The following is a 25,657-nucleotide window of genomic DNA, read 5'->3' on the forward strand; positions in this document are numbered from 1 at the left end:
ATCGCAGCGTATTAGGACTGCGCCCAATCGATTTCTCTCGCAAAATCACGTCCGAATAGTGCTGGAAAGAATTTATTCCAGCACATTTTAAAATCGCGAAAATTTTCGCCAAAAATGCAAAGGGGTTAGCCTTCCTTTTTTTTCATTTTTGGGGCTGAAAATTTATGGTCTCAGATTCGATTTAAATTACCCTTTCCTGACTAATTGGACCACCAGGAACTCAGAAAACGCAGCGAAAAGAGCGTGGGATCAACAGGAGAGAAATTACGAAGGAAAAAGCACCAGCTGAAAGATGTCGAAAACACAGGTTCTCGTTTTTCGGCTCTAACTTTTGATGCGTTGATCGCAGCGTATTAGGACTGCGCCCAATCGATTTCTCTCGCAAAATTACGTCGGAATAGTGCATAAGAGAATTCATTCCAGCACTTTTCAAAATCGCGAAAATTTTCGCCAAAAATGCAAAGGGGTTAGCCTTACTTTTTTCTTCAATTTTTGACCAAAAAATTTTGGGTCTCAAATTCGATTTAAATGACCCTTTCCTGACTAATTGGACCACCAGGAACTCAGAAAACGCAGCGAAAAGTGCGTGGGATCAACAGGAGAGAAATTACGAAGGAAAAAGCACCAGCTGAAAAATGTCGAAAACACAGGTTCTCGTTTTTTGGCTCTAACTTTTGATGCGTTGATCGCAGCGTATTAGGACTGCGCCCAATCGATTTCTCTCACAAAATTAGGTCGGAATAGTGCATAAGAGAATTCATTCCAGCACTTTTCAAAATCGCGAAAATTTTCGCCAAAAATGCAAAGGGGTTAGCCTTACTTTTTACTTCAATTTTTGACCAAAAAATTTTGGGTCTCAAATTCGATTTAAATGACCCTTTCCTGACTAATTGGACCACCAGGAACTCAGAAAACGTAGCGAAAAGAGCGTGGGATCAACAGGAGAGAAATTACGAAGGAAAAAGCACCAGCTGAAAAATGTCGAAAACACAGGTTCTCGTTTTATGGCTGTAACTTTTGATGCGTTGATCGCAGCGTATTGGGACTGCGCCCAATCGATTTCTCTCGCAAAATCACGTCCGAATAGTGCTGGAAAGAATTTATTCCAGCACATTTTAAAATCGCGAAAATTTTCGCCAAAAATGCAAAGGGGTTAGCCTTCCTTTTTTTTCATTTTTGGGGCCGAAAATTTATGGTCTCAGATTCGATTTAAATTACCCTTTCCTGACTAATTGGACCACCAGGAACTCAGAAAACGCAGCGAAAAGAGCGTGGGATCAACAGGAGAGAAATTACGAAGGAAAAAGCACCCGCTGAAAAATGTCGAAAACACAGGTTCTCGTTTTTCGGCTCTAACTTTTGATGCGTTGATCGCAGCGTATTAGGACTGCGCCCAATCGATTTCTCTCGCAAAATTAGGTCGGAATAGTGCATAAGAGAATTTATTCCAGCACTTTTCAAAATCGCGAAAATTTTCGCCAAAAATGCAAAGGGGTTAGCCTTACTCTTTTCTTCATTTTTTGATCGAAAGATATTAGACTCAGATTCGATTAGTATGCCCGTCACACTAATTGGACCTACAGGAACGCAAAATAGCTCAAAAACGAGCGTAGAATCAGCAGCAGGGGAACTACTAACGGAATCTTCTATTTGTTGTCCGCTACTCTTGGTGCGTTCCTCGCAGCGTATTGGAACTGCGTCGAATCGACTTTTCTCAGTCAACTACGTCGAAGCCTCGTATGAAGAGATTAGTTTCACTATTGTCCAAAATTCACAAACAACGGATAGAAAAAAACTGACGAGGTCTACCTTCCTTTGTTTCGAGCGGATAATTTTTCGTCATAGAATCAATTCGAACGACCCCTTTTCAGACTTATAGCAACTCTAGTATTACGAAAAGGTATTTGGAGCATCGTGGGACCAATACCTGAGAGGATGCGAAAAAATTACAGAGAAATTCCAATAGGTGTTATTCAATTTATTCAATGTTACGTATAATAGTAATACAAGATTACACATCTCGAATCCTGCAGAGGTGCATTGTAGCTTTTAGCATTGTAGGTAGTCAGACTGGAACCCAAACTGCGCTTACAAATAACATTAATAACTATTTTATCTAACATTGTTCATATTTTACTCAATGCAATATATGTCGCAGTATCTATTCCATGTAGAAATAACATACCAATTTTATCAATAAGAATATTATTATAGTAATTATTGGTATAAAATCATTAGTATAATGTATTAGCATAACATAATAGATTCATAGTACTTGGAAACTTGGTAAAGTAGTATACACTGACACCTGAACACTTGTACTACATTGAATAAACTGGAACTGGAACTTTGTCCCTACGAGTTTGTGATTTTTCTTTCCCACCTGGTTGAAAATCCAGTGCAAATTTGATGTTTTTCAGCCGTAAGTTTTGATTTGTTGCAAAATTATGTTGATACTGGGTGTGAATAAATCTATATCAGCATATCCCAAAATCAGCCAAAAATTTGCGACTCTCGGAGTTTGGAAACTTTTTGTCGTAAAATCGTTTTGCAGGACTCTTTTTAAATCAGATAATTCTAACCCTCAAAAATGCCGAAAAGACATTTTATAAAGCGTATACAGGACCAACAGCAGAGGATTACGAACAAAATCTTACGTTTTCGGCTGTACTTTTGATACTTCGCCTGCAGCGTATTCCACAAAACTTTTCTATAAGCTCCATGAGTAGCTGTTAGAGACATAAGAAAAAAAATCTAATTCATTCTCATTATTCTAGAATCGTCATACATGTAATGCAGTGCAATGAATAAAGTGTTAATATCTTTTTTATTTTTGTTTATTGTTCAGAAGAAAGGCCCTGGACACACCGCAATGTTTTCAGTATCGACCATTCGGTAATAAACGTATGAAAAGGCATGATAATTATGCACGAGTGCACGATTCCGGAATAATGAGAATAAATTGGATTATTTTCTCACCTGAAAAAACCGCTAACGTTTAAATTGATTTCCTTTTTGCTTCTTCATTATATCCCTTTGTTCAAATTTCGAATTAACAATCCTAGATTTCTCAATTCTTAGGATAAAAACGTAACAGTACCACTGACTCAACCACATAGTTTTGACCACGGTCTTACTAGTCCGGGAGCCGATCGCGGGTTATACTTCGAATATTAATAACTATTTTTAGTATTAGAACACAACAAAAGTATTGTGTAAGGATCAATACAGTTTCTTTATTGACACATTTTACCGAGAAGATTATGAGATTATAAAAAATTATAGAATTTTATTAGCTACTGAATTTGTGCTTGCGCAAAAAATGAATTGAAATAATCTCTTGTTAACATGACAAGTTTAACCAGAACTACGGAAGATTAGTCCCGAATGTCTAAAGTCACCAGGTGAAGGACCTGGACAGACAGAACTACGGAGCGCTCGTCCTGGAACTCGAGTTGCACCAGGAAACGGGCCCAGAGCGCAGGATCTGAGAGGTAGAGAACCCGGTATTCGAAATCTGCGGAGCGCGATTCTCATCCGTCCGCTCTACTGCACGGTTGTTTCCAAACTAAGGAATTCGGCTAGCTGATTGCTATACATCGATGACGTCAAGAGAAAAAAAATTTTGGATGACGTCACTTCCAAAACATCCGAACGTTTGTTTCGAACTATGTATGATGTATGATGTATGAAGATGTATGATGATATGATATGATGTATAATGATTTTAGTTTTTACGTTTCAGACAAGAGATACGCACTTTGTCTTTTCTGATGGATTCTTGGTCTCCGCATCATTATCACATCTGATCCATTATCATTTATGATTTACGTAGACATTCTTCTCTCGGGTACCTATATTTTAATCAAATCACTGTTTTGCTACGAATTTTGGATGAAATTCATTCTCATTATTAATTTCTTGTATCGCCGACAAGTCGGTAAGTACACACAGGCTAAGTACTGGCTTGGGCTTACCATTGCGATAACTGTTACTCGGAAGGTGAATGCAGCCAGCATCATGTCGAAATCGGTAACTCTTTGATGTTCTGCAATATGTTTTCAATTCTACCGTTGGAACATCTCAGAGAGCGCAAGCGCACGACGATTTTTGGTTGTCACACCAAAGCCCATTAGGGCAACTGTCTTTATATTTCTCAGTCAACAGAACTTCCCTCTGCGATTCGCGTCAAGCCCACAAATCACTACAAACGAAATTTTTCTATTTACCTCATCTTGTCATAGTAATAAGTCCAACAATAAATGTCCCTGAAGCTCATAACTTTTGTCATTCCTAAATAATTAAAAGTCGCGTAGACTCTTTGTTCATTCGTTCTACAATTCTCCAAACTTAACTTGTACATTATGATTTTGAAAGCATAGCAATATTTTTCGAATACGCCTAACGTTATGTAACTGTAGCTACATATTTTATTTACGGTGAACTCTGTAAGATAGCACTGTCGATTCTCCAAGGATGTGGCGCCATCTGGTATCGATTTGGTAGATTACCAACTGCTACGGCTCGACAGTCAAGCCGTTCCGAATCCGCAGCTACATTTCGTATAACGGATTTGACAACAATTTGTTTATATCATGGCGTCCACCGGGGGTACGTATGTAGTACATATTTCGGTTTTTTACTATTAATTACCAATGCTTGTTGGTGGCCTGTATTATAGAGTTCCAAATCTAAAAATTAGTACTCTTTTTTAATGTAGAAACCACAACCGAAGAGCGGACTGAGCCAGCGCCAGCTCAACCCAGCACTAATGTAGTGTCAGACGCAGCGAACGTAAGAATAACCTTAAATTTACAAACTACCGGTCTTTGTGATTGACTGGTTGAAGTGATTTTAGATTTAAAAATCTTATTTGCTTTCTTGCGGCCCAGACGCAGCAGAAAATCAATCGATATTCAAATTCAACATCAACTCTTAAATAAAAAATAATAGTATAATTGTGGAGCATGCTTTGGCAATATAACTGTCTAGGTTCGACGAAATTAGCTTTTTCTCAGTCTCTGCCCTACTGATTCTTTCGCAATAACAAACAACAACCCGTGTATTATTAAAATTCAATAAATCATGGTCAGTCTGAAAATAAGTTGGACTTTGAGTTTACCTTAATTCCACATAGTTCATTAGTGTTGACAATTTTGCCTAAGCCTTTTTAAATGGTTACACATTTTGTGAATTGCCTATTCAAACATCCCGAACACTCACCTCATTTAACGTATCCATGGTTTTAGAAAATAATATCGATGGAGAAGGAAGCAGACTTGACTGCTGCACCGCAGAAGAAATCTAGAGTAGAGGTCCAGTCGCTGCCGACAAGACAGTACTTGGATCAGACCGTTGTGCCAATATTACTCCAAGCATTATCAAGTCTTGCCAAAGAAAGACCGCCAGATCCTATTAATTTTTTAGCTGCTTATCTATTGAAAAATAAGAGCCAATATGACAACAGTGGGTCACCACCGACTAGTCAATAACAATAGATTCTATATTAACTAAATCAACATTTCAAATAAGGACGTATTGTTTAATAATTATCATTTATTTGGAGGTGTTTTATATGTGTATTACCAGAATTCTTGTATGCTGGGATGATTTTTTATTATGGATTAAATGTTCAATAGTTTTTCAATGTTCAATGAAGTTTGTCAATACCAAAACTAAGCACGTCATTTTTATATTTATAATAATTGTGTCCATTAGAATGAAATCAGTGTGCAGATTTAGAGAAAAGAATTTATATTGTTTAAGCATGATTTTTACGTATTATAATAATTTCTTTATAAATATCGGCTGATCATATGGACCCAAAATAGGGGGTCCCAGTCGCAAAAATTGGAATAAGTGTCATCTGATGGTGAAAAATATAATGCTAATCCAAGAGTTTCATACTATATCTGAAGTACGCGTTTTATCTTAAATTTTATTCTGTATTACTTCAATATGACAAAATAAAATCTTGATGGACAGTTTTCAACTCCTATTTCATATTTGTAGAACTACCAACAGGGATAAGCGGACCACAATCTGATCTTCGTCATATTACGTAGCTATGCCCATATTGTATTTTATCCCTATACAGTGTGAAGAAAAATAATATCAATACCAGTAATAGTAATGATAATAATAATATTACACCGGATATTTAGCCTGTGTATGTGTGTTTGTACAGTGAGTTGGGATGCAAAGGGGGAAGCCTCATTGCAGGAACGAAATACTGTGGGTTGTTGTCACTTATGCGTCCCCCACTACGCAGCATTATTGCTTGACTCATTGCTCATCCGTGTTGAGTTATCAGCGTAACGATAACAGGCAGTAATCGGCCTTCGACGAGGGCTCAGGTGTGGCCATTCGTTGCGTGTGAATATAACGAAAATAAATCTGATTGTGATCGAGGCTGTGAATGGTTCGTTCGAAAATCCCGCTTCATTATTCATGATGTTAATTCGGTTTCTCGCGGTGGTGTTCAATTATCATACCAATGAGTCGTGCATTCGAACTGTGTAAATTTAGAACCATACGTAATAATTCAAACATGGTCGAAAATAACCGGCGTTGTTCGACTGCTTGACTGACTATTCATTGTATTATTATTGAAGAGCTGCAACGGGTGGTTGCAGAACTAGATTAGTGACTGCTATAACTATTTCTGTGGTTATTACTAGCACGTGTTACTGTAATCAACTAGTTGACAACGAGCGGTAGTCCCGTTGCGTAATCTCTATTAAACGTCCAATTTTCTCGCTTCTTCACGCGTCACACGGTTGCGTAGAGGACTGAACAATTCGGTTGATTCCCTATCGTAACACTGGCCTAGAGAAATACATTCCAGGCCTTCGGATAATCGTGAGAATGCCGGATTCAATAGTCTCGGTTGCGGTGGCCATCGGTAACGACCAAACTCTGGTGAAGATGGACCGCAGTCTCCCACTGGATGAGATTATAGCCGATCTCTGCGTGAATCACGGTCTGATAGGAGAGTGCCACAAGTATGCGTTGCAAATAGCACGACCGTCGCCGAAGGCCGAAGACCAGACGATATCGAACCGTTACGTAACACCAGAATTAATATCCCAAGTTCTAGACGGTACAGAATTGCGATTGGTATTCTCGGCCGCAACGACCGTCCGCCTTCTCTTTGAAGTGATCACAGACGAGCGGGGATCCAAGCGTAAAAGCGCCCTGCAAAAGCTCGCCAATGCCTGCGAAGACCCGGAATTCGCGAGGTGTTTCGTCGAGGTCGAAGGGCCGTCGATGATCGTTGAGAAGCTGAAAGTTGCCGCGGCCGGTGAAATCACCGCCGCATTGGCGTGTCTCAGACTGTCGATGCAGCACGGATACCTGGACCAGCTTTGTCACGTCGGTATCGACAGAGTCGTTGCCGAAATCGCCGGTCCCGGGGAGAGCGAAGCCCTGAGAGAAGCTTTGCTGATCGCCTGCCTGGTCATCGCCAGAAGCGAGCCTGAGCACGGGGAGAGGCTGCGAGCTGCGTTGACGACTACGGAGATTTTGACCTTGGTCAAGGGCAGGTCGCCCGGTGTTCAACTGGCCGTTCTGGGCCTGGTCAATGCGATTCTGCTCTCATCGGAGTCCCCGCGACGCGAAGAAGACTTGAAAGCTTTGGCGGATTCGCAGTGGAGGCAGCTCATCTTCCGTCATGTTCTTGGTTCCGGGCAGCGGAATGCGGGCGACGAGTTGGCTCACCAGCTCCACGTCCTTCAAACGATGCTCCTGAATTCCATTCTTGGACAGAGCCAGGAAACGCTAGTCGAAAACGACGACGAGAACGGGAAAATACCCTCTTTCTGGCGGAGAGTCAGCACCGAGACCATCCTTGAGTCCGTCGAATCAATGCCGAGCACCCCGGAACTCAGCAGGCAGGGTTCCACCATCACTTTGGACGAGGTGACCCAGACCTACATGCCCTCCATGCCGTTGCCTTCGCCGAAACCACCCCCAACCCTCAAGAGATATTTCTCTTACATGTCCGACTCGAGCAACGACACGATCAGCCATCTGACCCCAAACTGTCTCGAATACTTTTCTCAGAAGTATCACGACAGTTTCGTCCTCGCCAAGGAGGAGGCTGAGCTTCTCTCTGACCTGAATCATGTCGCTCAGAACGTCGTAGATGTTCTGTGCACCGTCCTTCGGGTGGGAACGAGTCACGAACGAACTTCGACCAGGTACTGTCCTCTCTTCTTCAGCGCTAGGGACGCCTTCTTCGAGGAACTATTCTGCCACGCTATATGGACTTTGGGAAAGACCGTGAGGGATTTGAGGACCCGAGAGCCCGAGGATCACTTGATTGCACTTCGAGTTCTCCATCGCCAGCTGAAGGACGCCCTGGACGCCAGGCCGACGACTTTGTCCGCATTGGCCGAAAACCTCAAGGAAACATCCGCTGCTCATGTTCAAGAATTGTGGGCCGCTGAGCGGCAGGCCAAGTTTGAAAACCTTCTTCAAAAGCATCCAGCGATTGATGATCTGAGGAATGATATCAGGCCGAAAGCTGCGAGGCTCGTCACCCTTCAGAGATTGAACGCGCTGAAGGCGGGTCACAAGTTCTCAAAACACTTTGATACCCTCAAGGCACAGGTGAGCAGCACTGATTCGGATACCCTTGTTTGTCAGTAGGGTTTCTGACTTCTTGACATACTTTTTTTCTCGGGACTCGAGAATTCTTGACTAGGACTTCCCGTGGATTCTTGGATTTTCGAGAAATTTATAAAATTTTTAATAAAAATCACAAAATTGTTAATTGAATGCGAAATAAATTACGCTAATTAATAATCATCAAAATTTGTGTTTTATAGTCTTGTTTACATTTGAATTTTAATTACTTATACATTTTATTAACAAAACTAACTAAATTAAACTTTGATGAGTATCTTCCTATAAAACTTTTAATTTATCTTTTTATTAAGTAAAGTAGGTACTTTGAATATGTATCTTAGCTTCCTTCCTGACTTAAGTAAAAACATTAACTTCGCAGTCTTTCAGTTAAACAAATAGTAGATACCTGAACTATCTTTATAAAAACAATCTTTAAATTAAAGTTATGTACCGTATCTTTCTTCCTATAAATATGTATAACTTTTAATCACAGTGTTCTAATTGAACAAAAATTTCAATTTTTAATAACACAATCAACTGAAGAATCTACTTTGAGTATCTGCTGATAAAATTTTTGACTACACAGTCTTTTAATTAGGTACAAAAAGAAACCACGAGAATCCTCAAAACAGACTAGCTTATTAGTCTTAAAAACGTAGGATAAAGTAAATAAGCGGAGGACAGGGCACAAGCACAATTAAGGCGCAATTTTTGAATTTCTCGACACTTATTTCTCGTCTCGAAAAAGATTTCCCGGGAATTCTCGCTTCCTGAAGTCTCGACCAGAAACCCTATATGTCAGAAGCGCTGTATCTTCTGCTAACGCGAAAGTGACAGAAAACTATTTATTTTTACCTAATTTTGTAGTTTCAAATTTAAATTTAATTTCATTTCAATTTATATTTCCGAGCAGAAGGCCAAGAATTGGTGGTTCGTTCATCTGTCGGATGACGAACGGGTTCTCATTTACGGAGACTGGGACTCGGAAAGTCAACCGTACTCAAACTTGCACAAGAGGATCAGCGTGGCTTCTGCTACGGGGTTGGCGACTGGCAAGAGATGCCCGCATGCCAAGGGTCGGAAATATCCTACCGATAAGACATTTTTTTCGCTACTGCACGAGGGCGGTTCCCTCGACTTTATCGCTCCTAACAAAGAAATCTATAACTTGTGGACCGACGGGCTCACCGCGCTGCTGGGTAATCTTTCACTTTATCTAACTCTGTTTATTCAACTCCTCGTCAATTTTACAAGAATCAAGAATTACAACAATTACCGACGCACAAGCTTACCAAGTTTCGAAAATCTGCGAGAGCCGGAGATGACGAAATATTATATCTTTCACTTACGCAAAATATAATCCAGCAAGACGTGTTAGTCGTACTAAAATAAATTTTCTTTTACTACTCGAATAAACTGGTGGCAGATATCTACTGTCTGAAAGAATTTGATATTCGGAGAAAAACCAATCTCTTTTACCGTGCCGATGTAGTTTTGGAATATTAGCCTGCGGCGGATTTATCAGGCGTTTTTTTTTTCTGCCCCGCAGAAAAAAGATGCCTGGAATTCCCGGGGCACGTCACAGGTTTATATTTGATTTTTTCCTGACGCAGAGACGGATTCCCCTTGTTTCAGGACGGCCCGTGCTGAGCGCCGCGTTTCACGAAGACGTCGACATGATCGTTGACATGGAGGTGAGATTGAGACTTCTGGATCTCGGCGACGCCCCGACGCCTGTACCCATGGATCCACCGCCTCTGCCATCTCCTCCGGCGAACTACGAGTTCTGCGACGAATCCCTGGTGTGAAACCGATCGCGACTGAGGATCGAGAGCTGTGGAAACCGTAAAAGGAAGAACCCCGTGCATGTATACATAGCCATATCCAGGGCCGTGGATCGCTTCCAATAAAGCACATCTCGAGACGTGGTACTCCGAATTGGGTTCAAATTTGCAACGGGTTAGAGAGGGCGGAAGGTGGAATAAGAAGGAAAGAAAGAACAAATCCTTACTCTTGTTCTGCGGCTCGTGGTGTGAAATTGTAGAGGTGCCAGGTGTCGAATAACGCGTGCGAATTTGTATTCAGATGTATGCAGAGCTCGCGAAACTTCTCCCCTCTGCACTTTCGGATAGCACATATATACAATACTACCACATGCACACGGCCGTCTTTAATATAAAAGTGTAACTATAACAGGAATATGCTAAATTGGCTAATAATACTGGTGTTCTTGAAGCTTGCATCGCGCGTTCTAGCGGGATTTGCTTTGAATTTAAACGTTCCTAAAATATATCTTCATGTTACACGGTAAGAGACTATTTATCAGTCGAGTACCTACAGAAGAGGTCAAGGGGTAAAGTGATTCTTCTTGACGCTTTGTACGTTTTAAAATTTATGTCCGTTCAAGGTATCGAGTAAAAGTAAAAACAATGAAACAAATTACAATGGTAATTTTACTTTGTAACTCCAATCGACGGAATAATGAATTGCCGAGAAATCGTTACGTTTTTTTGTATGAAACGGGAAGCTTCACGTTCTTTCGTGGAAAATTTCGGCTGCTCTGGTTCACCGGAACAAACCGTGACAGAGGTTGATTAAAAAATGTCCGGTTCATCGACAGATTCGAATCACCTGCTAGTCACTGCAGTGTTTTTCGCGCCACCGAGTTGAATGGCAAATTGGTTCGATTAGCTGGGCGTATAGCAGTGATTTTAATTGAAGGAACAGTTCAATTGCAAGTAATTAAGCGTAATCGAACTGAATGTTTCAGGGATCGGATCGTTAATCTTGATCGGACGTAGGAATGTAGAATGCGTGGGTTGGTTTCATATGCGTACAACACGGACGAAATCTGCGCCACACTGCGTCAGTCGAGGAGTTTAAATACGAACGGTTGGACAAAAAAATGCAGCGACATGCAAACTTGATCGATTTATTTCGGGGGTTGGTAGAATATGAAATTTCATTGTCCGTCGGATGAGAGAATTTTTTTCTTTCACACATAAATAATACAATATTTTCTCCCCATTGCGATGGCGTTTATTTTTATCGCTTCCAGGCTCCGTCACTGTAGCAGTGGTTTGCTTTCCATTTCCCTCCCGCTCGAAAATTTCCATTCAAAACGACGGATAATAACGAAAGCAATTGTCATTGTCTGAAACGGAGGCGGCTGAAACTCAGTCCCTCCTTTTCCTCGTCTCCTCGCCGTTATTCAACATGATCGTTTAAGATTATTGCGTACCCTGCTGCACAGAGTGCGCCCTTCAATTTGAGCGCTTTCTCGAACAATAATTGGAATCTATGAAATAAACCTTCCCTTCCGTTCTTATCTTCACCTTTTATTCTCCACCCCCTGATTCGCCCTCGGCAAGGCTCGGGTTTCGGATTTTCCTCGAAAAGCACTTTGCGCGCGTGGCGGAGATCCTGCAAAGTCTGGGAAGGCCGCTGCTTACGTGAAATAACCCTAATTTACCTGGACTTATCCTTGCGAAGATCTTCTTGTCTGCAATTGCTTGTTATTGTCTAATATCTCAACCACCACGCAGACATACGAAAACACAAAGAAGTAATAAGAAGAAACCTCATTATATAATACACACAATTTGGTTTGTTGATATTCGGGGTTTCATTTTGGTTTACGAAGTTATTTATCGAAGGTAAGATAATCGTTCCAAGATGAGATTCTTTCGAAATTCCCCTAAAATATTATAGTTGCAATATGTAACAACAATCATGATACTAATACCGATTAAATTTTGGGTTGTATACTGTAATGGAGTTTAACAACTGAGCTTGAGCATCGATCAGGTGCTTAAGAGGTACGCTGGATTCGTTGTTTCATATTGTTTGAACAACCCAGAGGCGTGATTTTGCTCGAGCGTCAAAGGTCAAAGAGGAGCTCAGGATTTTCACCCCTCCGGCAATTTTTGTCCTTTATAAGTACAGCGAAACAAGTCCTGGTTAAAACCGAACCCTCTAACTGCTGTATTTACGTTTACTGCTCAGGCTTTCCCGGAAACACGTAATTCCGAATGATTATCGAACCTGTGGGGTGTTTTTTCATTATTGGTATCAGATTGTATAAGGCTGAAATTCGCGGTGTGAAATTGTCCGTGGTCATTTTGCTAATGGAACAGGTACATTTGCGGTGAAATATTTCGCAGATGCCGATTTGAGAATCGACTCGCGAAATCGAGCGTTAAAACGGGCGCTGGGTTCGGTTGTACAGAAGACATCGCGAACGGCCCCTTCTGCTTTTTGCAAGAGAAAGCAGAGTGTGCGTAATAAAATTGAAAAAGTTTCGCATCAATTTTCCCCACTTCAGATCCCGTCTATAGCACGGTGTCTGCAAAGATGTAAATTGCTATCCGAGCACTACCCTCTGCAGCCTTTCTGCGCGATTGACAATGAACACCGAGAGTTCAGACAGGTAATTACGTCACGCGACTTGGGGAGAAAAAAATCTTCTCCCTCGGAGCATGCGGTTATTGGTTCTAAGTCGATATTTGACTTTCAGCGATGAAGACACGCCACGCACTTTTTTTTTTGGTTGTTCAAGAAATGGAGTGGCTTGAGGAAACTTTAGGGAAACCGTTTCTGAAAGGTATAACGGATGCTTTTCCAATTCAATATATATATATATCACGTATTCAAAAGTCGAGAGAGTGGCGCTAAACCGAATTTCGAAAATCAGCCAACACTAGCTTCACGTTTTCAAATTTGTAGCAAAATGCTACAAACTACGTGATTCTGCTTTGAAGTCGACACTTCCAAATGCTACGGGTAAACTTGAGTTGACATGTTAATTACAACGCGTTATCACGATGCTTTGAGTCATCAAGGGGAAAATGTTTGCTTAGCTACGAAAGCTCCAAAACTACTTCCGCCTCGTAGCAAGGCTGCCACCTCGAGCTGCGTCACTGCATTTTGTTGACGCTGCATGTAAGAAAATTTCCTGCGTAACGGTGCGAGATTCGATAATTTTCATTTCGAAAAACCTTTTGTCATATACATATAGGCATAATCGGGTAAATATGGTATGGTAAAACTCCTCATTCAACGCTGAGTATACATTTATATTTTCCACGCTTAAAAGCTTGTTAGAGCTTTCCAAATTCAGCAAATAGATTCATTGAATTCTTGACATCTGAACGAAAAAAAACTTGCCCTATTTTACGCAACTGGCGCTACATATCGCGGAATTAATCTTCCGACATTACGTATCCAGCTGCTGGCAGCTTCCAGGGCTGGAAAATGTGGGTTCAGGTCGCGGGGGTGGATAGGCGGCAAGTTTCGCAGTAGTAGCGGCATAGTTTCCAAGCGAGACAAAGCGTCGAGGATAACGGTCCAGGAGACAGAGCGCGGGACGCCCTTTCGGACCTCGGAGGTCTTCGAGGAGCACGTCAGCCTCGCAAGCCCAACATTTCAGGTCGGCGCGGCGAGATTGGGGCAATTCTGCGGCGGACTACTAGCGTTCATTTTAGCCCCTCGCCTATACGCGCCGGGCTCAGAGCGGAATCCCTTGGTCGTTCACGAGATCGCACCCTCCGTTCAATTAACGGGACGCGGTGCGACCTCCACCCTTCATCCCTCTGTCCTCTTTCCGTCCCTCGGGTGACGTAGTCACTCCCACACGCGCGGGTATGTCTCATACAAGTGTTGTATGAATTTTATTACAGGTACTTGCACTTCGTAGCTGCACGTTAAACACCCTTGCGAGCTTGTATGGGAGACCAATTTTTTAAACATTTTTCTACCGACGCCCCCGAGACGTGCGTTGCCCCACGTTTACGTATATATATGTATGTGCGAATCCCGTATATTATCTGCCCTCGGGTACTTTTCGATTACGCTTTACTTTCATCGTAAGCCGATTACCTTCGGGAGCATCGTTTTCTCCCCCTTTATAACTCCCCGCAGCTTTCCTTTGCTCGCTCGTTATTCATCACGGTCACGGCAGAGTCTGAATTCCCATTATTTTTATAGGCACGATCGTAAAACGGAGCGTTTGTTGTACCTACTATTTGTCATCGCAAGAAATGTCATCCTGAGAAAAAAAAATAAAATATTCCACTTTGAAGCACGTTTCATTACTTGCACGACCCGCTTCGAAACTTTTTCAACACGCGTCTGCGTGTGTTGGTAAAAAATGTTGTAACCTGAATTTCGGAAAAACGGCTCCGTCAATTTTCCTAATAAATGGGTGAAAAAATGTTCGATTTGAGTCAGTTTAATTCGTCGAACGAAAAAAGACAAAGAAAGAAAGACGTCACCCCAAGATCGAGTAGTTAATCGAAGGTATTCACGGGATGCCGGATAGTTTGGCGTGACCTGCAATTGTGCCAAGTGTACGGTAGCGAAACTTCCGCGGAGACTAATCTGCGCAAGAACGAATTGGCCCCGGTGGCTAGAGGGCCAAGAGTTTCTATGAATGTCTAACGAGGAGTTATCTCGCGCCATTTAATCTAATCATCGTATCAAAGTTCTAGCCTACTACACGGAGCTTTATCTCGACTGGGTTGCCGGGCGAGGGCGAGATTCTGGGTAGAATATGGTATAAGGCGGGTATTATTAACGCACAGCGACCCGCGCCGTGAGAACTAATTCTTTTTTTGAAAATGTACTTTTTTTTTTTTCATATCTCTTTAATGCCGTTTATTTCCTTCTTTTTCCGCAGCTATCTTCCACTCCTCTTTCAAGTGTTTAACAAACTTGAGACCGCGACCTCACGGTCTTATCGGTATTACCGCTAATTTTAATGGCTCGAAAAGTTTCTTAAAACTCTTACGCGGGAAATTACGTGCTTGCGGACTTCAAAACGTATACGCATTATTATATTTCAGTGAGCGCCAAAGGTGTAAATGAACATGTATATGTAGTATGTATACAATATATTGTACCATGTCACGAAGCAAACACGTTGCTGTAGTTTCTCCGGGTTCCGCGAAACCAAGGCTTTAGACGCCACTTGGCTCGGAGACGATCTTAAGTTTAAGTTAGAGCAAAAGCTCTCGGCGTTTCATTTCAGTGAAATTAATTTTCGGCGCCACCTTAAACTGCTTGTGTACCATCGTCACCGTCTACACGCTGCCGGATGTTCGTGTGAATACATCCGTGTGCGTATTATACGCATATTGGGAGGAGGGATCTACTTGGTCATATTTAATCTTGGATAATTTTGAGTAAACGAAAATGAAACCGTCTCTACAGGTACGTACATCAAGTCAAAGAGAATCCAGACATCACGTAATTGTTCACGTTCTTGACAAACGTAAATAGAAATAAAAAAAAAACTGGTAAGCCTAATTCACCACTGTGTAAGAAGTACCAAAATGGCGGTCCGTTTTTGCGTGACAATGCGTAAATTTTTATATTCCACGAGGCCATAAAGCCCTTCGCGTATCAGATTTACAGACTTCCGCCTCCGTGCTTTACGGATCTCGGGCACGTTTAATACCCAACGAATCGCGTATGGGAAATAAATTTATTCCGTGCCAATTTCCCGCTGCACTTTCACATGCCTCGGCGGTTTCCACTTAGCGGCGTTACGTTTTTCCGCGAATTCTCATAAAGGGGTGGGAATGGTGTAAGGTGTAAGAAGAGTGGAGGGAGGGAAGCGGGATGACGAAACCGGAGGATGAGGGGCGAGATCCGGGAAGTCGCTTGCAGCAGATGCGCGCTCCTTCATTCAATTATGCTAAATCTCAGGACTAGCCTCGCGAGATATGCCATATTTTATTATCATGTCTATTTCCAGTCCCGTGGGTAAAATGCATATATAATATATATATATATATATATATATATATATACTAGGGTGTTGCGAAAAAATATAATTTACGATTTCCACATTGGCAACCCCTAAAAAGTTTGTTTAGGTTAAATGAAAGATTTTGCGAAAAGATGAGCGTTCTACGTTATGTGGAAGATCGCGCTCATTTGATATTTGATTTTTTGTTACATATTACTTTGGATTTTTAAAGAAATACGTTGTAGCATTTCAATTATTATTTTTCTCCTGATATTTATGTTCAACCCCAAGATCACGATCCATAACATAACGATATACCAACCGGGAATCTTATTCTCTTAAATTAAAAGATCATATTAAATTAAAACTATTTTATGAGATTGTATTAATAATGAAAAAGTCGTCAGATTCACTTCTTAAACATCAACTGGAGGCTTAATATTGCAAGTGGGGATCTTCTTTGTGACGTAAATTGATATTGTGTTTGATGTAAGCAGGAGAAAAAAAATGTACAAAAGTGAAAAATCAACTGAGCACAATCTTTCACATAACGCAGAACGCTCATTTTTTGACAGAACCTTTCTTTCAACGTAAACAAACTTTTTAGGGGTGCAATAGTGGAAAATCGCAAATTATTTTTTTTGGAAACACTCTAATATATGTATATACATAGGTATCGTCCGTAATCTACATCACACGGAACAAAATGTCGAAGAAGTGCGTCATGCTCCATTTTTGTACATTTGGTCGATTATGCGTTACCTCACTGCGTAGAAAATCAATTTTCTCTTCTCTTTGTTCACTTTGCTCGATTCCGGAAATCCGTAAATTTTAATGTCGCACCTGAAATATACCAATAGGCCGCACTTGCAAGTATCGCGAATAATAACATGATACTGAAATATTTATCAAATCGTTGGCAATACTTCTTTCTACAACGGGTTCGTGTATCGCACTGAGGCATATGCGATAGTATAGAAATAGTACAATTTTACATAAATTTAGATTAAATTCATATATTACAGTAATCATGATGAGAATTAGCAATTCCTTAACTGCGCGAAAATATTTTCTTTAAATTACGTCGCGTGGTTAATTAAAGTATATAAGGTACCTACTCGAAATCTTTTCCTGGATCAACATTCATTCGTCGGCAATGGTACGCAGAGAAAATTCTCCGCGAATAAATTTATTCACGTGCCTGTCAAGAAAACTGTATGTTTAACGAATGTACATAAATAACAATTGTCATGCTATTTCTCTGCATTGAAAGCGTGTAGATAAATACGATAAAAAATACACATAATGAAAGTAGGTAAATAAGTAAACGCAAAAATTGTTGGTCATGATTGGAAAAACACATTAGCGTCATATTCTCGTGTATCGTATCAGCCTATACGTCATACAACAACAATAAATATTACTTATAATTTAACGACAAATAAACTGTGCACATGTATCCACCCACCTCCCCGGAGTGTGATTACAGTTATTAGTTACAAATGGATATTAAATGTGACAAAGCTGTTGATTCACATTCGACTGTATCCTATATTTTAAACACACGATCTACGCAACGCGTTACAATGGATCAAAATTATTCAGCAAACATTGCATAATGACTAATGAAAGAAAAATACATAAAGGAAATAAAGTCAGCGAGTAGGAGTCGCTTCATAATTGAATCCCAAATACATCGGGTGTACCCAAATTACCCTGTATACAGAGCGTAACAGGGAAGTAAAGGGAAAACGGGTTATGGCCGCGTAACGCGTTGTCCTTCTATACATATATGTATATGTGATCGGGGTAAGGGAGAAAAAGAGAGTGAAGCTCATGGCCAGTGATCCCGTTGTTCGTTTGGAGCCATTGTTAGAAGTAGTTGATAAATAGTGCAAGATTATTTTTCAGGTATCCTTAACCCTTCGGCAAAGTGTAAAGCGTAAAATTTTTAAAAGTTTATCAACCCCCAGCGTCACGTTTCCTCCCGTACAAATTTAGTGAAGAGATTTAGTAAGTAGAGCTTAGTACCTGGATATCTGATACGGGTAAATGGAAAATCTATTTTTATTTTGTACGAATGAAATAAATTGAAATTAACTCATTGTTGAGAAACAATTGCCTTATCACCGGATGAAATGTTCATTTTGCTGACACAAAACGTGTTATGCAATTTTTGTTCCAATCCTTCGTGTCTCATTCTTTTTTTTATCTTTCTTTTTTCCCCATCACTGGCTACCTGTAGTTGGCGACACGTTCGGATTCACACGATCCCGGGTGGTAATCGAGTCTCGCGGATTTCCCTGGGAAAAACCTCATATACCTATATACGATACGATCTACGACACGTTTCCCGGAAATTCAAGGCAACGATCGCATCGCCTCTCCCTCTTTTACTCCTCGCCCGGTCGCACGTCTCACCAACATAACATATACACGTAATACTATAAACAGCCGATAATGCTAAAAGCATGTCAAACCGAGGGCTCAGGGGCGTATCTGCGCGAGGCCCCGGGCCCCGGGGGTTCCCCAAAACCCCGAACGCTCAGCTGGAGTCGGCTTACACCAGGCTCTGGGCGATCGGAAGGCATCGCGGTAATGGCGATTCCATGTCCGTCCAGATTCCCTCTTTTGCCAGCTGTTGCCCCGATGCATTCGCAAGGACGCACCCTCACCTGGGGACGCGTGCAGACCAGTCCATCCTCGACCTCAACCCCGGCTAACGTTTCAGGTTCCTCACCTCTTCGCTCCTTCGTCACTTTTCCAGTTATTGCTTTCCCAGAATTTTTACCAACCGTTTTGACAGTGGTCAGTTCCAGAATTCGGGTTATCTATGATAGTAAAGAAATAAGCGTTCAAAGCCAGAATACGCATGCATCACTTCCGATCCAAGTGTGAAAAAATTTTCTGATACTGGTCCCGCGAACTGTCGAATATCGGGTTGGCTTGAATTATTAACGAGTTGAAGCGATGAAATTTTCCGATCGGAACTTCAAATCGCGTCAAATTTGGGAATATTGGCGGGTGCAGAGACAAATTGTATCAGGCAGTCTACGGGTAGGGAAATTCCACACTGTTTATTTATAGGTGTCTCATTATGCGTGTATTGCGAGTTGTACAAGCAGCGACGTTTGTCCTATATCTAATCAATTACCAAGTGATCTCGAGAGTTAACAGCGATGTTTGCCGTTACCCTGCACGTATCTCATTAATTAACGGAAATTCCTATTAGAACTCCGTATCGCAAGGGCTCCGAGAATTCGTTAGACCAAGTTCAAAAGCTACCTTTGACGACAAGTCGACAGAAACAAACGCGGTCTCTCTGAACCCTATCCTCTACGTATCTCTTCCTTAACTCACTAGCTCACGTGTTTCTAGCTCGGTTTTATAGCTTAGAAATACTCAGAGAATATCTACGTTTTCAAAGTTAGAATCGAGTTCAATACTCCCTCACGATTTACACTCACGAGATTATGATATTAGCCGCGAAAAGAGCCCTGCGCGATTTAGAGGACATCGTGTACGACTTGAAGCTGTTTCTGAATTCGCAATCCTTGAACAAGCTTCCCACGTATCGTCACACATCCTTTATCCTTACAAACAAGATTGCCAGATGCTTTTCGCGAAATTTAATCCTGCGCTGTACGAGGTACAACGAATTTAACGGAACTGTTGAAACCACTCAGCGACTCCGACAAACGTAACAGCTCGGGAAAGGAAATCGATTTTACGGGGGCTTAGGGTAACGCGATGCAAAATTTGCTATCAAAAATCGTCGGACAAAAAGCAAGCCCGTGGTATCCAGACCGTGGCGCGGTGACAACCGCGACCCTCTTTAAATTAATCTCTGTTCCGCAAAAAAAGGCCCACGACTTGGGCGGCGATAGATCAAAACGCTGGCTCCTAATAGGTATCTTTTCCCCATTCTCCCGCACCGACCTCACAGCCGCACCCGGGAACGCCGCAGATTTTCATTTCAGATCTGGCTCGTCCGCGCTGGGGAAGAAGTTGCTCGCCTCGTCCGTTGATTTCAATCTGTTTGATGGCCTTGTTCTCTACATTCGCGAAGTTAGCGAGTCGCGGCTCGACATGTCCTATCGCTCCCCGACATCGCGGGGCACATCCCAATGCCTCTATTGCGAGTCATTTTCGGACTTCCCATCCACCACTATTCTCCAATAGAGCAATCAGACAGGCTGCTATCTGGAGGGATGAGATCCATCCGTCCTCCTCTCTTCCGTTTGACTTTTCCTTATTTTCGGGAAAACGAAGGAATTCTCCGCGAAAGCTCGGATTTGTTTTCTACCTAATCGCAGACGTCGGTCGCCTCTTACCCGCTATTTCGGCAAGTAAAAACAGACCCAGCAGCTTTTAATACTACTTTCATATTTTTCTTATCTCCTCTTTTCTGTTTTCCCCAAAATATAATCACGGGCAAATACTCAGTGAAAAGCTCTACTGCCAGTCGAGTATCTTTATGCTACGAGCCCAATTTCAGAGTTGTCTGAACGAATGTAGTCCAACCGCGATTGCGTCATCTTGGATCGTACAAGGAGTGTGTACTCTGATTGCCTGTTCAAATTGAAGAGTCTTTAGCCCCACGGGACGTTGGTTCTCAAATCTTCCTACCTGTGACAGACCAATCAGCTTTGGCCCCCGAGTCTGGTGATTCCTGAGAGGCCACATTGTGCGAGAGGTCTTTAGACGGCAGTCGATTATTACAGCAGACGAATCACACATTCAGTCACAAGGTATTTTGAACTACGCTTTCTGTAAAATCTTCTACGTGCTTACAAATGTTTTTGTTCGCAAGCACTAAGCTCATAGCCTGAGGAGCAGCTTCTCGTGTGAGTAATCTTAATCAGCATCTCTCACCTGTATATACGAGCAGCAAGGCAGAGAATCGCTTTGACTTAGAGGCACCGTAAGGCTCAACGCTTGTATACTGTTCAACCAGGCGAACGTCAATATCCATTGCCAACTGTTTCTAACGCCGTTGAGTATATTATATGTATACACACACACACAACATACACGAGAAAATTGACTCCCTGAATCATCAGTTTGGGCTCAGTTTTGATAGAAGTATCATGACTTTCGTTTCATTCGTGGAGATGATGTTTTTCCGATTTCGAGGAACCTTTTGTCTTTCATTACCGTCAACTTTCTTGCCTCGATCCGCGCGCAATTCCGAAATTAAAAATCTACCCGAGGATGAATTTATATACGTGGTCAAATAAAAGCACCGCACCAAGTTAATTTATATTTGTTGGATTCCTTAAACACGGCCGTGTCAGCTTCTCTGGGGACGGAGTTTGATGGCGCGCTTAATCCCAAGGTGTAGGAGGTAGGAGCCAAGGAATTAAAGCAAACGTTGATTTGTGGCCGTGCGGTTGCTAGTCGCGGCATTATTTATAATTTGCGGGTATTAAACGAGGCTTCCGAGTCCTTCCCGTCTCTCCTGCTCTCCACCTCGTTTCGTCCCGTCTTCGCAACGACAATTTACCGTAAATTATGGCTTTGGAATACTCGAACAGAATAGCGGCAGTGACAATTCATCCCGACCGCAGCTGAACGCAACGCGCCGTTTCGGTCCCCTCGTTATCATTGAAATATATCAGCTATATCTATTTCGCGCGTGATTTTCTCTCGTGTAAGATATTTCACCGACATCACGGTACAAGGTTCGTTGGGTCGGGTCGACTAGTTGAAACCCTATAAAATAAAAAATAAAAAAAATCTTCGCACCTTAATAGAGTGTAAAAAATTTCGGCCAAATAATAGAAGTCTCCATATTCTTTGTACCGCGCATGCGGCATCAGCATGCAAATGAAATACGTACCGACGTTCGAGCAAACTCTGTTTGCCATATCGTATCGGGATACTGGAACGACTATGGTAATGGAAAGAGCGACGTTGTAACCATGCCAGAAGTGTATTGAATATATTAGGCAGAATCTCGATTGCACGTTTTCCAATTCTTCTCGCTCTCCCCTTATCGCAGCTTATATTCGCGACGAAACAGGAAAGCGTAAAACGGGCTGTCTGCGCACCCCTGCAAGCGCTTGATCCTAATTACTACAATTGCCGAAAGTTCCAGGCTAATTGTAACCCCCTTAGCCCCGAGTCTAATTGTAATCTTGTTCAATAATGAGGTCTTCTCGTTTTGCGAGGTGGGGCGGGAGCCCGGAAATATTCAAATTCCACCCGCCGTAGGCCGCCTTCTCGGGCCGGAAGTCCCGGAAGTGTGCCCTGGAGGGCTGATGGTGGGAAATAAATAAGCAGCTCCACCGCCGGCTGCCTATTATTATTTAATATCCACCCACCGATATTTCTGACCGTCCCGCGGAGCTGAACTCGCGGAAAAGGAGAAGGACTCTTGGAGGAGGTTACGAGCTCTCGGCTCGTGTAGCTCTCATGAAAATATTAGTCTGGCCGGGTGAGTTATGCCCCCGTAAGGTATTATTCCCAGTAAAGGATGGGCATACCGTACACCGCTATCTGATTCTGTTATCTCGCGAAGCCGTATGCTATCCTTGGCTCTGCCGCGAAATAATAGGGTAGGTATCTAGGAGAGCCAGTTCGCTTATCCTACATCTTTTTTATTGACGTTACCCGAGGAATTTTTGAGGCCAGGCCGCGTTCCCGTTCGAACCGCGTACAGTTTATGCTCCAGCGTGCGTGTGTGTGTGTGAGTGTCTCTGCGTATCTAGACGAGACTTCCTCCTTCGCGTTGCGGAGGTTGTTTTAACCGAATGGCCACTTCCTATAAATTATGCATTTATGCTCTTTGATCCATAAATATGAACCGTCGGGACGGTGAAATTCAAATTCCGGAACCTGGGTATCAGAATCGACTCTAGTGCCCGAAGGAGGAGGCCCCTTATCGGCTCGGGCACCGTCGCTTCCATCTTTCAAAACTCACCCTCGCTACTCCCTTGTTAAGGTAATACGCCGAACGCCGGGCCACGATGGGTATCGCCATACGTATAACCTGCCCTCCGTACACGCCGCCAAACGAGGCTACTTCGGCACCTCTATTTCTTCAAACGCTTCGAAGGATAATAATCTTCGTTCGAAGGTGTTCATCATTGGAGTCCGAGTGGTATAATTTTATAGTCAAGTAGCTCAGGTTTCATCCTGACCTGCAGCTTGGTTCTTGAAACAAACTAAATGGATTATACGCCCAGTCGAGACGAGAGAAAGAAAAACGGTAAGTAACGATAAATCACCATAAAAAGGTGCGAAACCAGACAGCGTCTTACGATACCCTCAATCTTCGCTGATTACCTTTTAAGACAGTTAGGAGTACGTGCAGGGCTAGACTGTTATTCCCCCGATTCTGTCACGATTTATAATACTGTAGTCTCGTATTTTGGGACTTGACTTAATTCGAAATAGCTTACCGATATTCTGGTTTGGCTTTCGCAGACAGACAGGTAGTATAGGTATACCTGCGATGGGGATGGAGCATGGGACGCGACGCCGAGGCACTTTACGAAACGGATAATTACCTGCACCGAGTGAACGTAGATCACAGTGCGGATCCACAACTTGCCTATTGATACATCCTCGGCACTGTTTTCCATTGGCACAGTAGCTCGCAGCTCTGTCCGTGCCGCACAGATTGTAGATTTTAGACGGTATATTGCAGCAGTTTGCGAATCGTACACACTGTAGATCCACTCAACGCCGTATACATATAGTCTAGGCTAGTCGTCCCCGCAGTGCATTACCCAACTTGGTAAATATTTGCAGTGGTTTGTATCAGAGCTAGCACTAGACGAGGCTAACGTTTCTCGAGGAAATTAGCAACGGCGTTTTCCCAAGCCGTTGATCCCTCATCCTTCATCCCTTTCGTCTCCTCCCCTCTCCTCTCCTACTCGGCTCACGATCGGTCCGCCTCACCATCCGTACAACTTTTCGTGTATCCAGGATATTTCCTCCCGACTTTTATACGTCTTATACACATAAACATCGATACTCGATATTTGTTTGGTGTTTTCCTCAGCTGCAGGGGGGTACGATCGGATTGGTCGTTGGCGCGTAACGGATATTCTTTCGAGCGACAAATCTCAAGTTTCTAGACACCCGCGAGTTTGCTCGGAGTTAAAGGCCATCGATTACAAACCGCACGCAGAGCTTGACATCGTCTGATAAATGTTTTCCTTTACCATTACCATCGACGTAGAAAACAGAGTTGCTAAAGACACCTGCACGGAGCTTTGGTCTCGTACTCGGTAAGGTGTGTGAGAGAGAGAGAGAGAGAGAGAGAGAGAGAGAGAGAGAGAGAGAGAGAGAGAGAGAGTGAAAGAGTGGTCAGGTCAGTCGGAAACCAGCTCATAAACAGTTCCGCAATAACACAAAATTCCATTTAACTTTAGCAGTTGGGAAATTGAAGATACTTACGCGATTCACCGCATCATAAATCAATAGCGAATTGGAATTCTCCACCCAATAAATCACCATTGTATAAACCAACTTGCGCCCCGCATCTTCTCCGGCGGCTAAATCTACCAACACGCCAACTTTCCACGTGCCCCGATACATACACAGTTAATGCCTTGCTCCAGAAACCGTGCAACCTGTTCCACACCGTCGGACCGTTTGCGCGTGTCACGAATCGAGTTATCGGTACCAAAAGCCAGCGCATAGAACACGATGTAAATCGGTCCATTCTTTACCCCTAATCCCATTTCGATATATTCGTCGTACGTCAGGTCTCGATGGAAGAAATAAAGAGTTTGCATTTGTCTCGTGATTTCGATGAACGATCAGGGACGTCTGGACCGGATGGAGAATCGCTCACCGGCCAGCGGATCGCGACGTTTCGGGTTCGTGGTTGCGTGTGATACAAAGGGCTCGGTAAAGGGCCGAGGGACAAGTATTATTTTCATATTTTTTCCTGCCTCGCTCACCCCCTCGTGTACAGGGTACGTTATAGCCGGGCTGGTGCGACAACGACAACGATTCGAGCCCAGCGAAGCCGAGGCTTGGCCGGCTACCCGGGATTCGAGAGATTTCGAGAGCAGAACGATGCGTCGCGGGGCCCCGTCCTCGTAGGCATTTTATTTGCTGACAAACCCCCATAAACCACGAGGCGAAACAATTGCAATATTTTTTCGCGCACGACCCCGCCTACCTGCGCCTTGCCATCCCGGTTCCCGTTCCCTCTCTTCGGCTTGTCCTCTCTTCCCCGTCTCCCGTAGGTACCTTATACCGCGTGCAGCCCACGGGGACCGGTGTTGCCGACATTTGAATTCCCCGTTAAACACG

The 25,657-nt window shown here is 42.8% G+C and overlaps 2 protein-coding genes across 3 annotated transcripts; both read left to right on the forward strand.

Annotated features, from left to right (window-relative positions):
* Nucleotides 1–4,521: 4,521 nt before the first annotated feature.
* LOC107224965 (protein dpy-30 homolog) lies at nt 4,522–5,987 on the forward strand. The gene is made up of 3 exons (XM_015665244.2): nt 4,522–4,611; nt 4,721–4,794; nt 5,250–5,987. The coding sequence occupies exons 1-3, from the start codon at nt 4,596–4,598 to the stop codon at nt 5,490–5,492; spliced, it is 333 nt and encodes a 110-aa protein (XP_015520730.1). The 5' UTR covers nt 4,522–4,595; the 3' UTR covers nt 5,493–5,987.
* Nucleotides 5,988–6,333: 346 nt separating this feature from the next.
* Nucleotides 6,334–24,699, forward strand: LOC107224967 (engulfment and cell motility protein 1). Of its 2 annotated transcripts, XR_006903513.1 has the most exons (5): nt 6,334–8,613; nt 9,545–9,830; nt 10,267–10,607; nt 22,291–22,299; nt 24,688–24,699. XR_006903513.1 is itself a non-coding variant. In XM_015665250.2 (3 exons), exons 1-3 carry the CDS (start codon nt 6,868–6,870, stop codon nt 10,437–10,439), a joined length of 2,205 nt encoding a protein of 734 aa, XP_015520736.2. In that variant the 5' UTR covers nt 6,334–6,867; the 3' UTR covers nt 10,440–14,710. The 2 variants fall into 2 exon arrangements, 1 of the variants encoding a protein (XP_015520736.2); XM_015665250.2 differs by lacking the exons at nt 22,291–22,299; nt 24,688–24,699 and having other exon boundaries at nt 10,267–14,710.
* Nucleotides 24,700–25,657: the final 958 nt, after the last annotated feature.

The sequence above is a fragment of the Neodiprion lecontei genome, chromosome 3, assembly GCF_021901455.1.
Source record: "Neodiprion lecontei isolate iyNeoLeco1 chromosome 3, iyNeoLeco1.1, whole genome shotgun sequence".
NCBI lineage: Eukaryota > Metazoa > Arthropoda > Insecta > Hymenoptera > Diprionidae > Neodiprion > Neodiprion lecontei.

Coding starts and splice junctions, on each gene's coding strand:
- LOC107224965 (XM_015665244.2), top strand. Junction 4,795..5,249: donor TAGTGTCAGACGCAGCGAAC/GTAAGAATAACC, acceptor CCATGGTTTTAG/AAAATAATATCGATGGAGAA.
- LOC107224967 (XM_015665250.2), top strand. CDS start 6,868: ATGCCGGATTCAATAGTCTCGGTTGCGGTGGCCATCGGTAACGACCAA. Junction 8,614..9,544: donor TTGATACCCTCAAGGCACAG/GTGAGCAGCACT, acceptor ATTTCCGAGCAG/AAGGCCAAGAATTGGTGGTT. Junction 9,831..10,266: donor CGGGCTCACCGCGCTGCTGG/GTAATCTTTCAC, acceptor CCCTTGTTTCAG/GACGGCCCGTGCTGAGCGCC.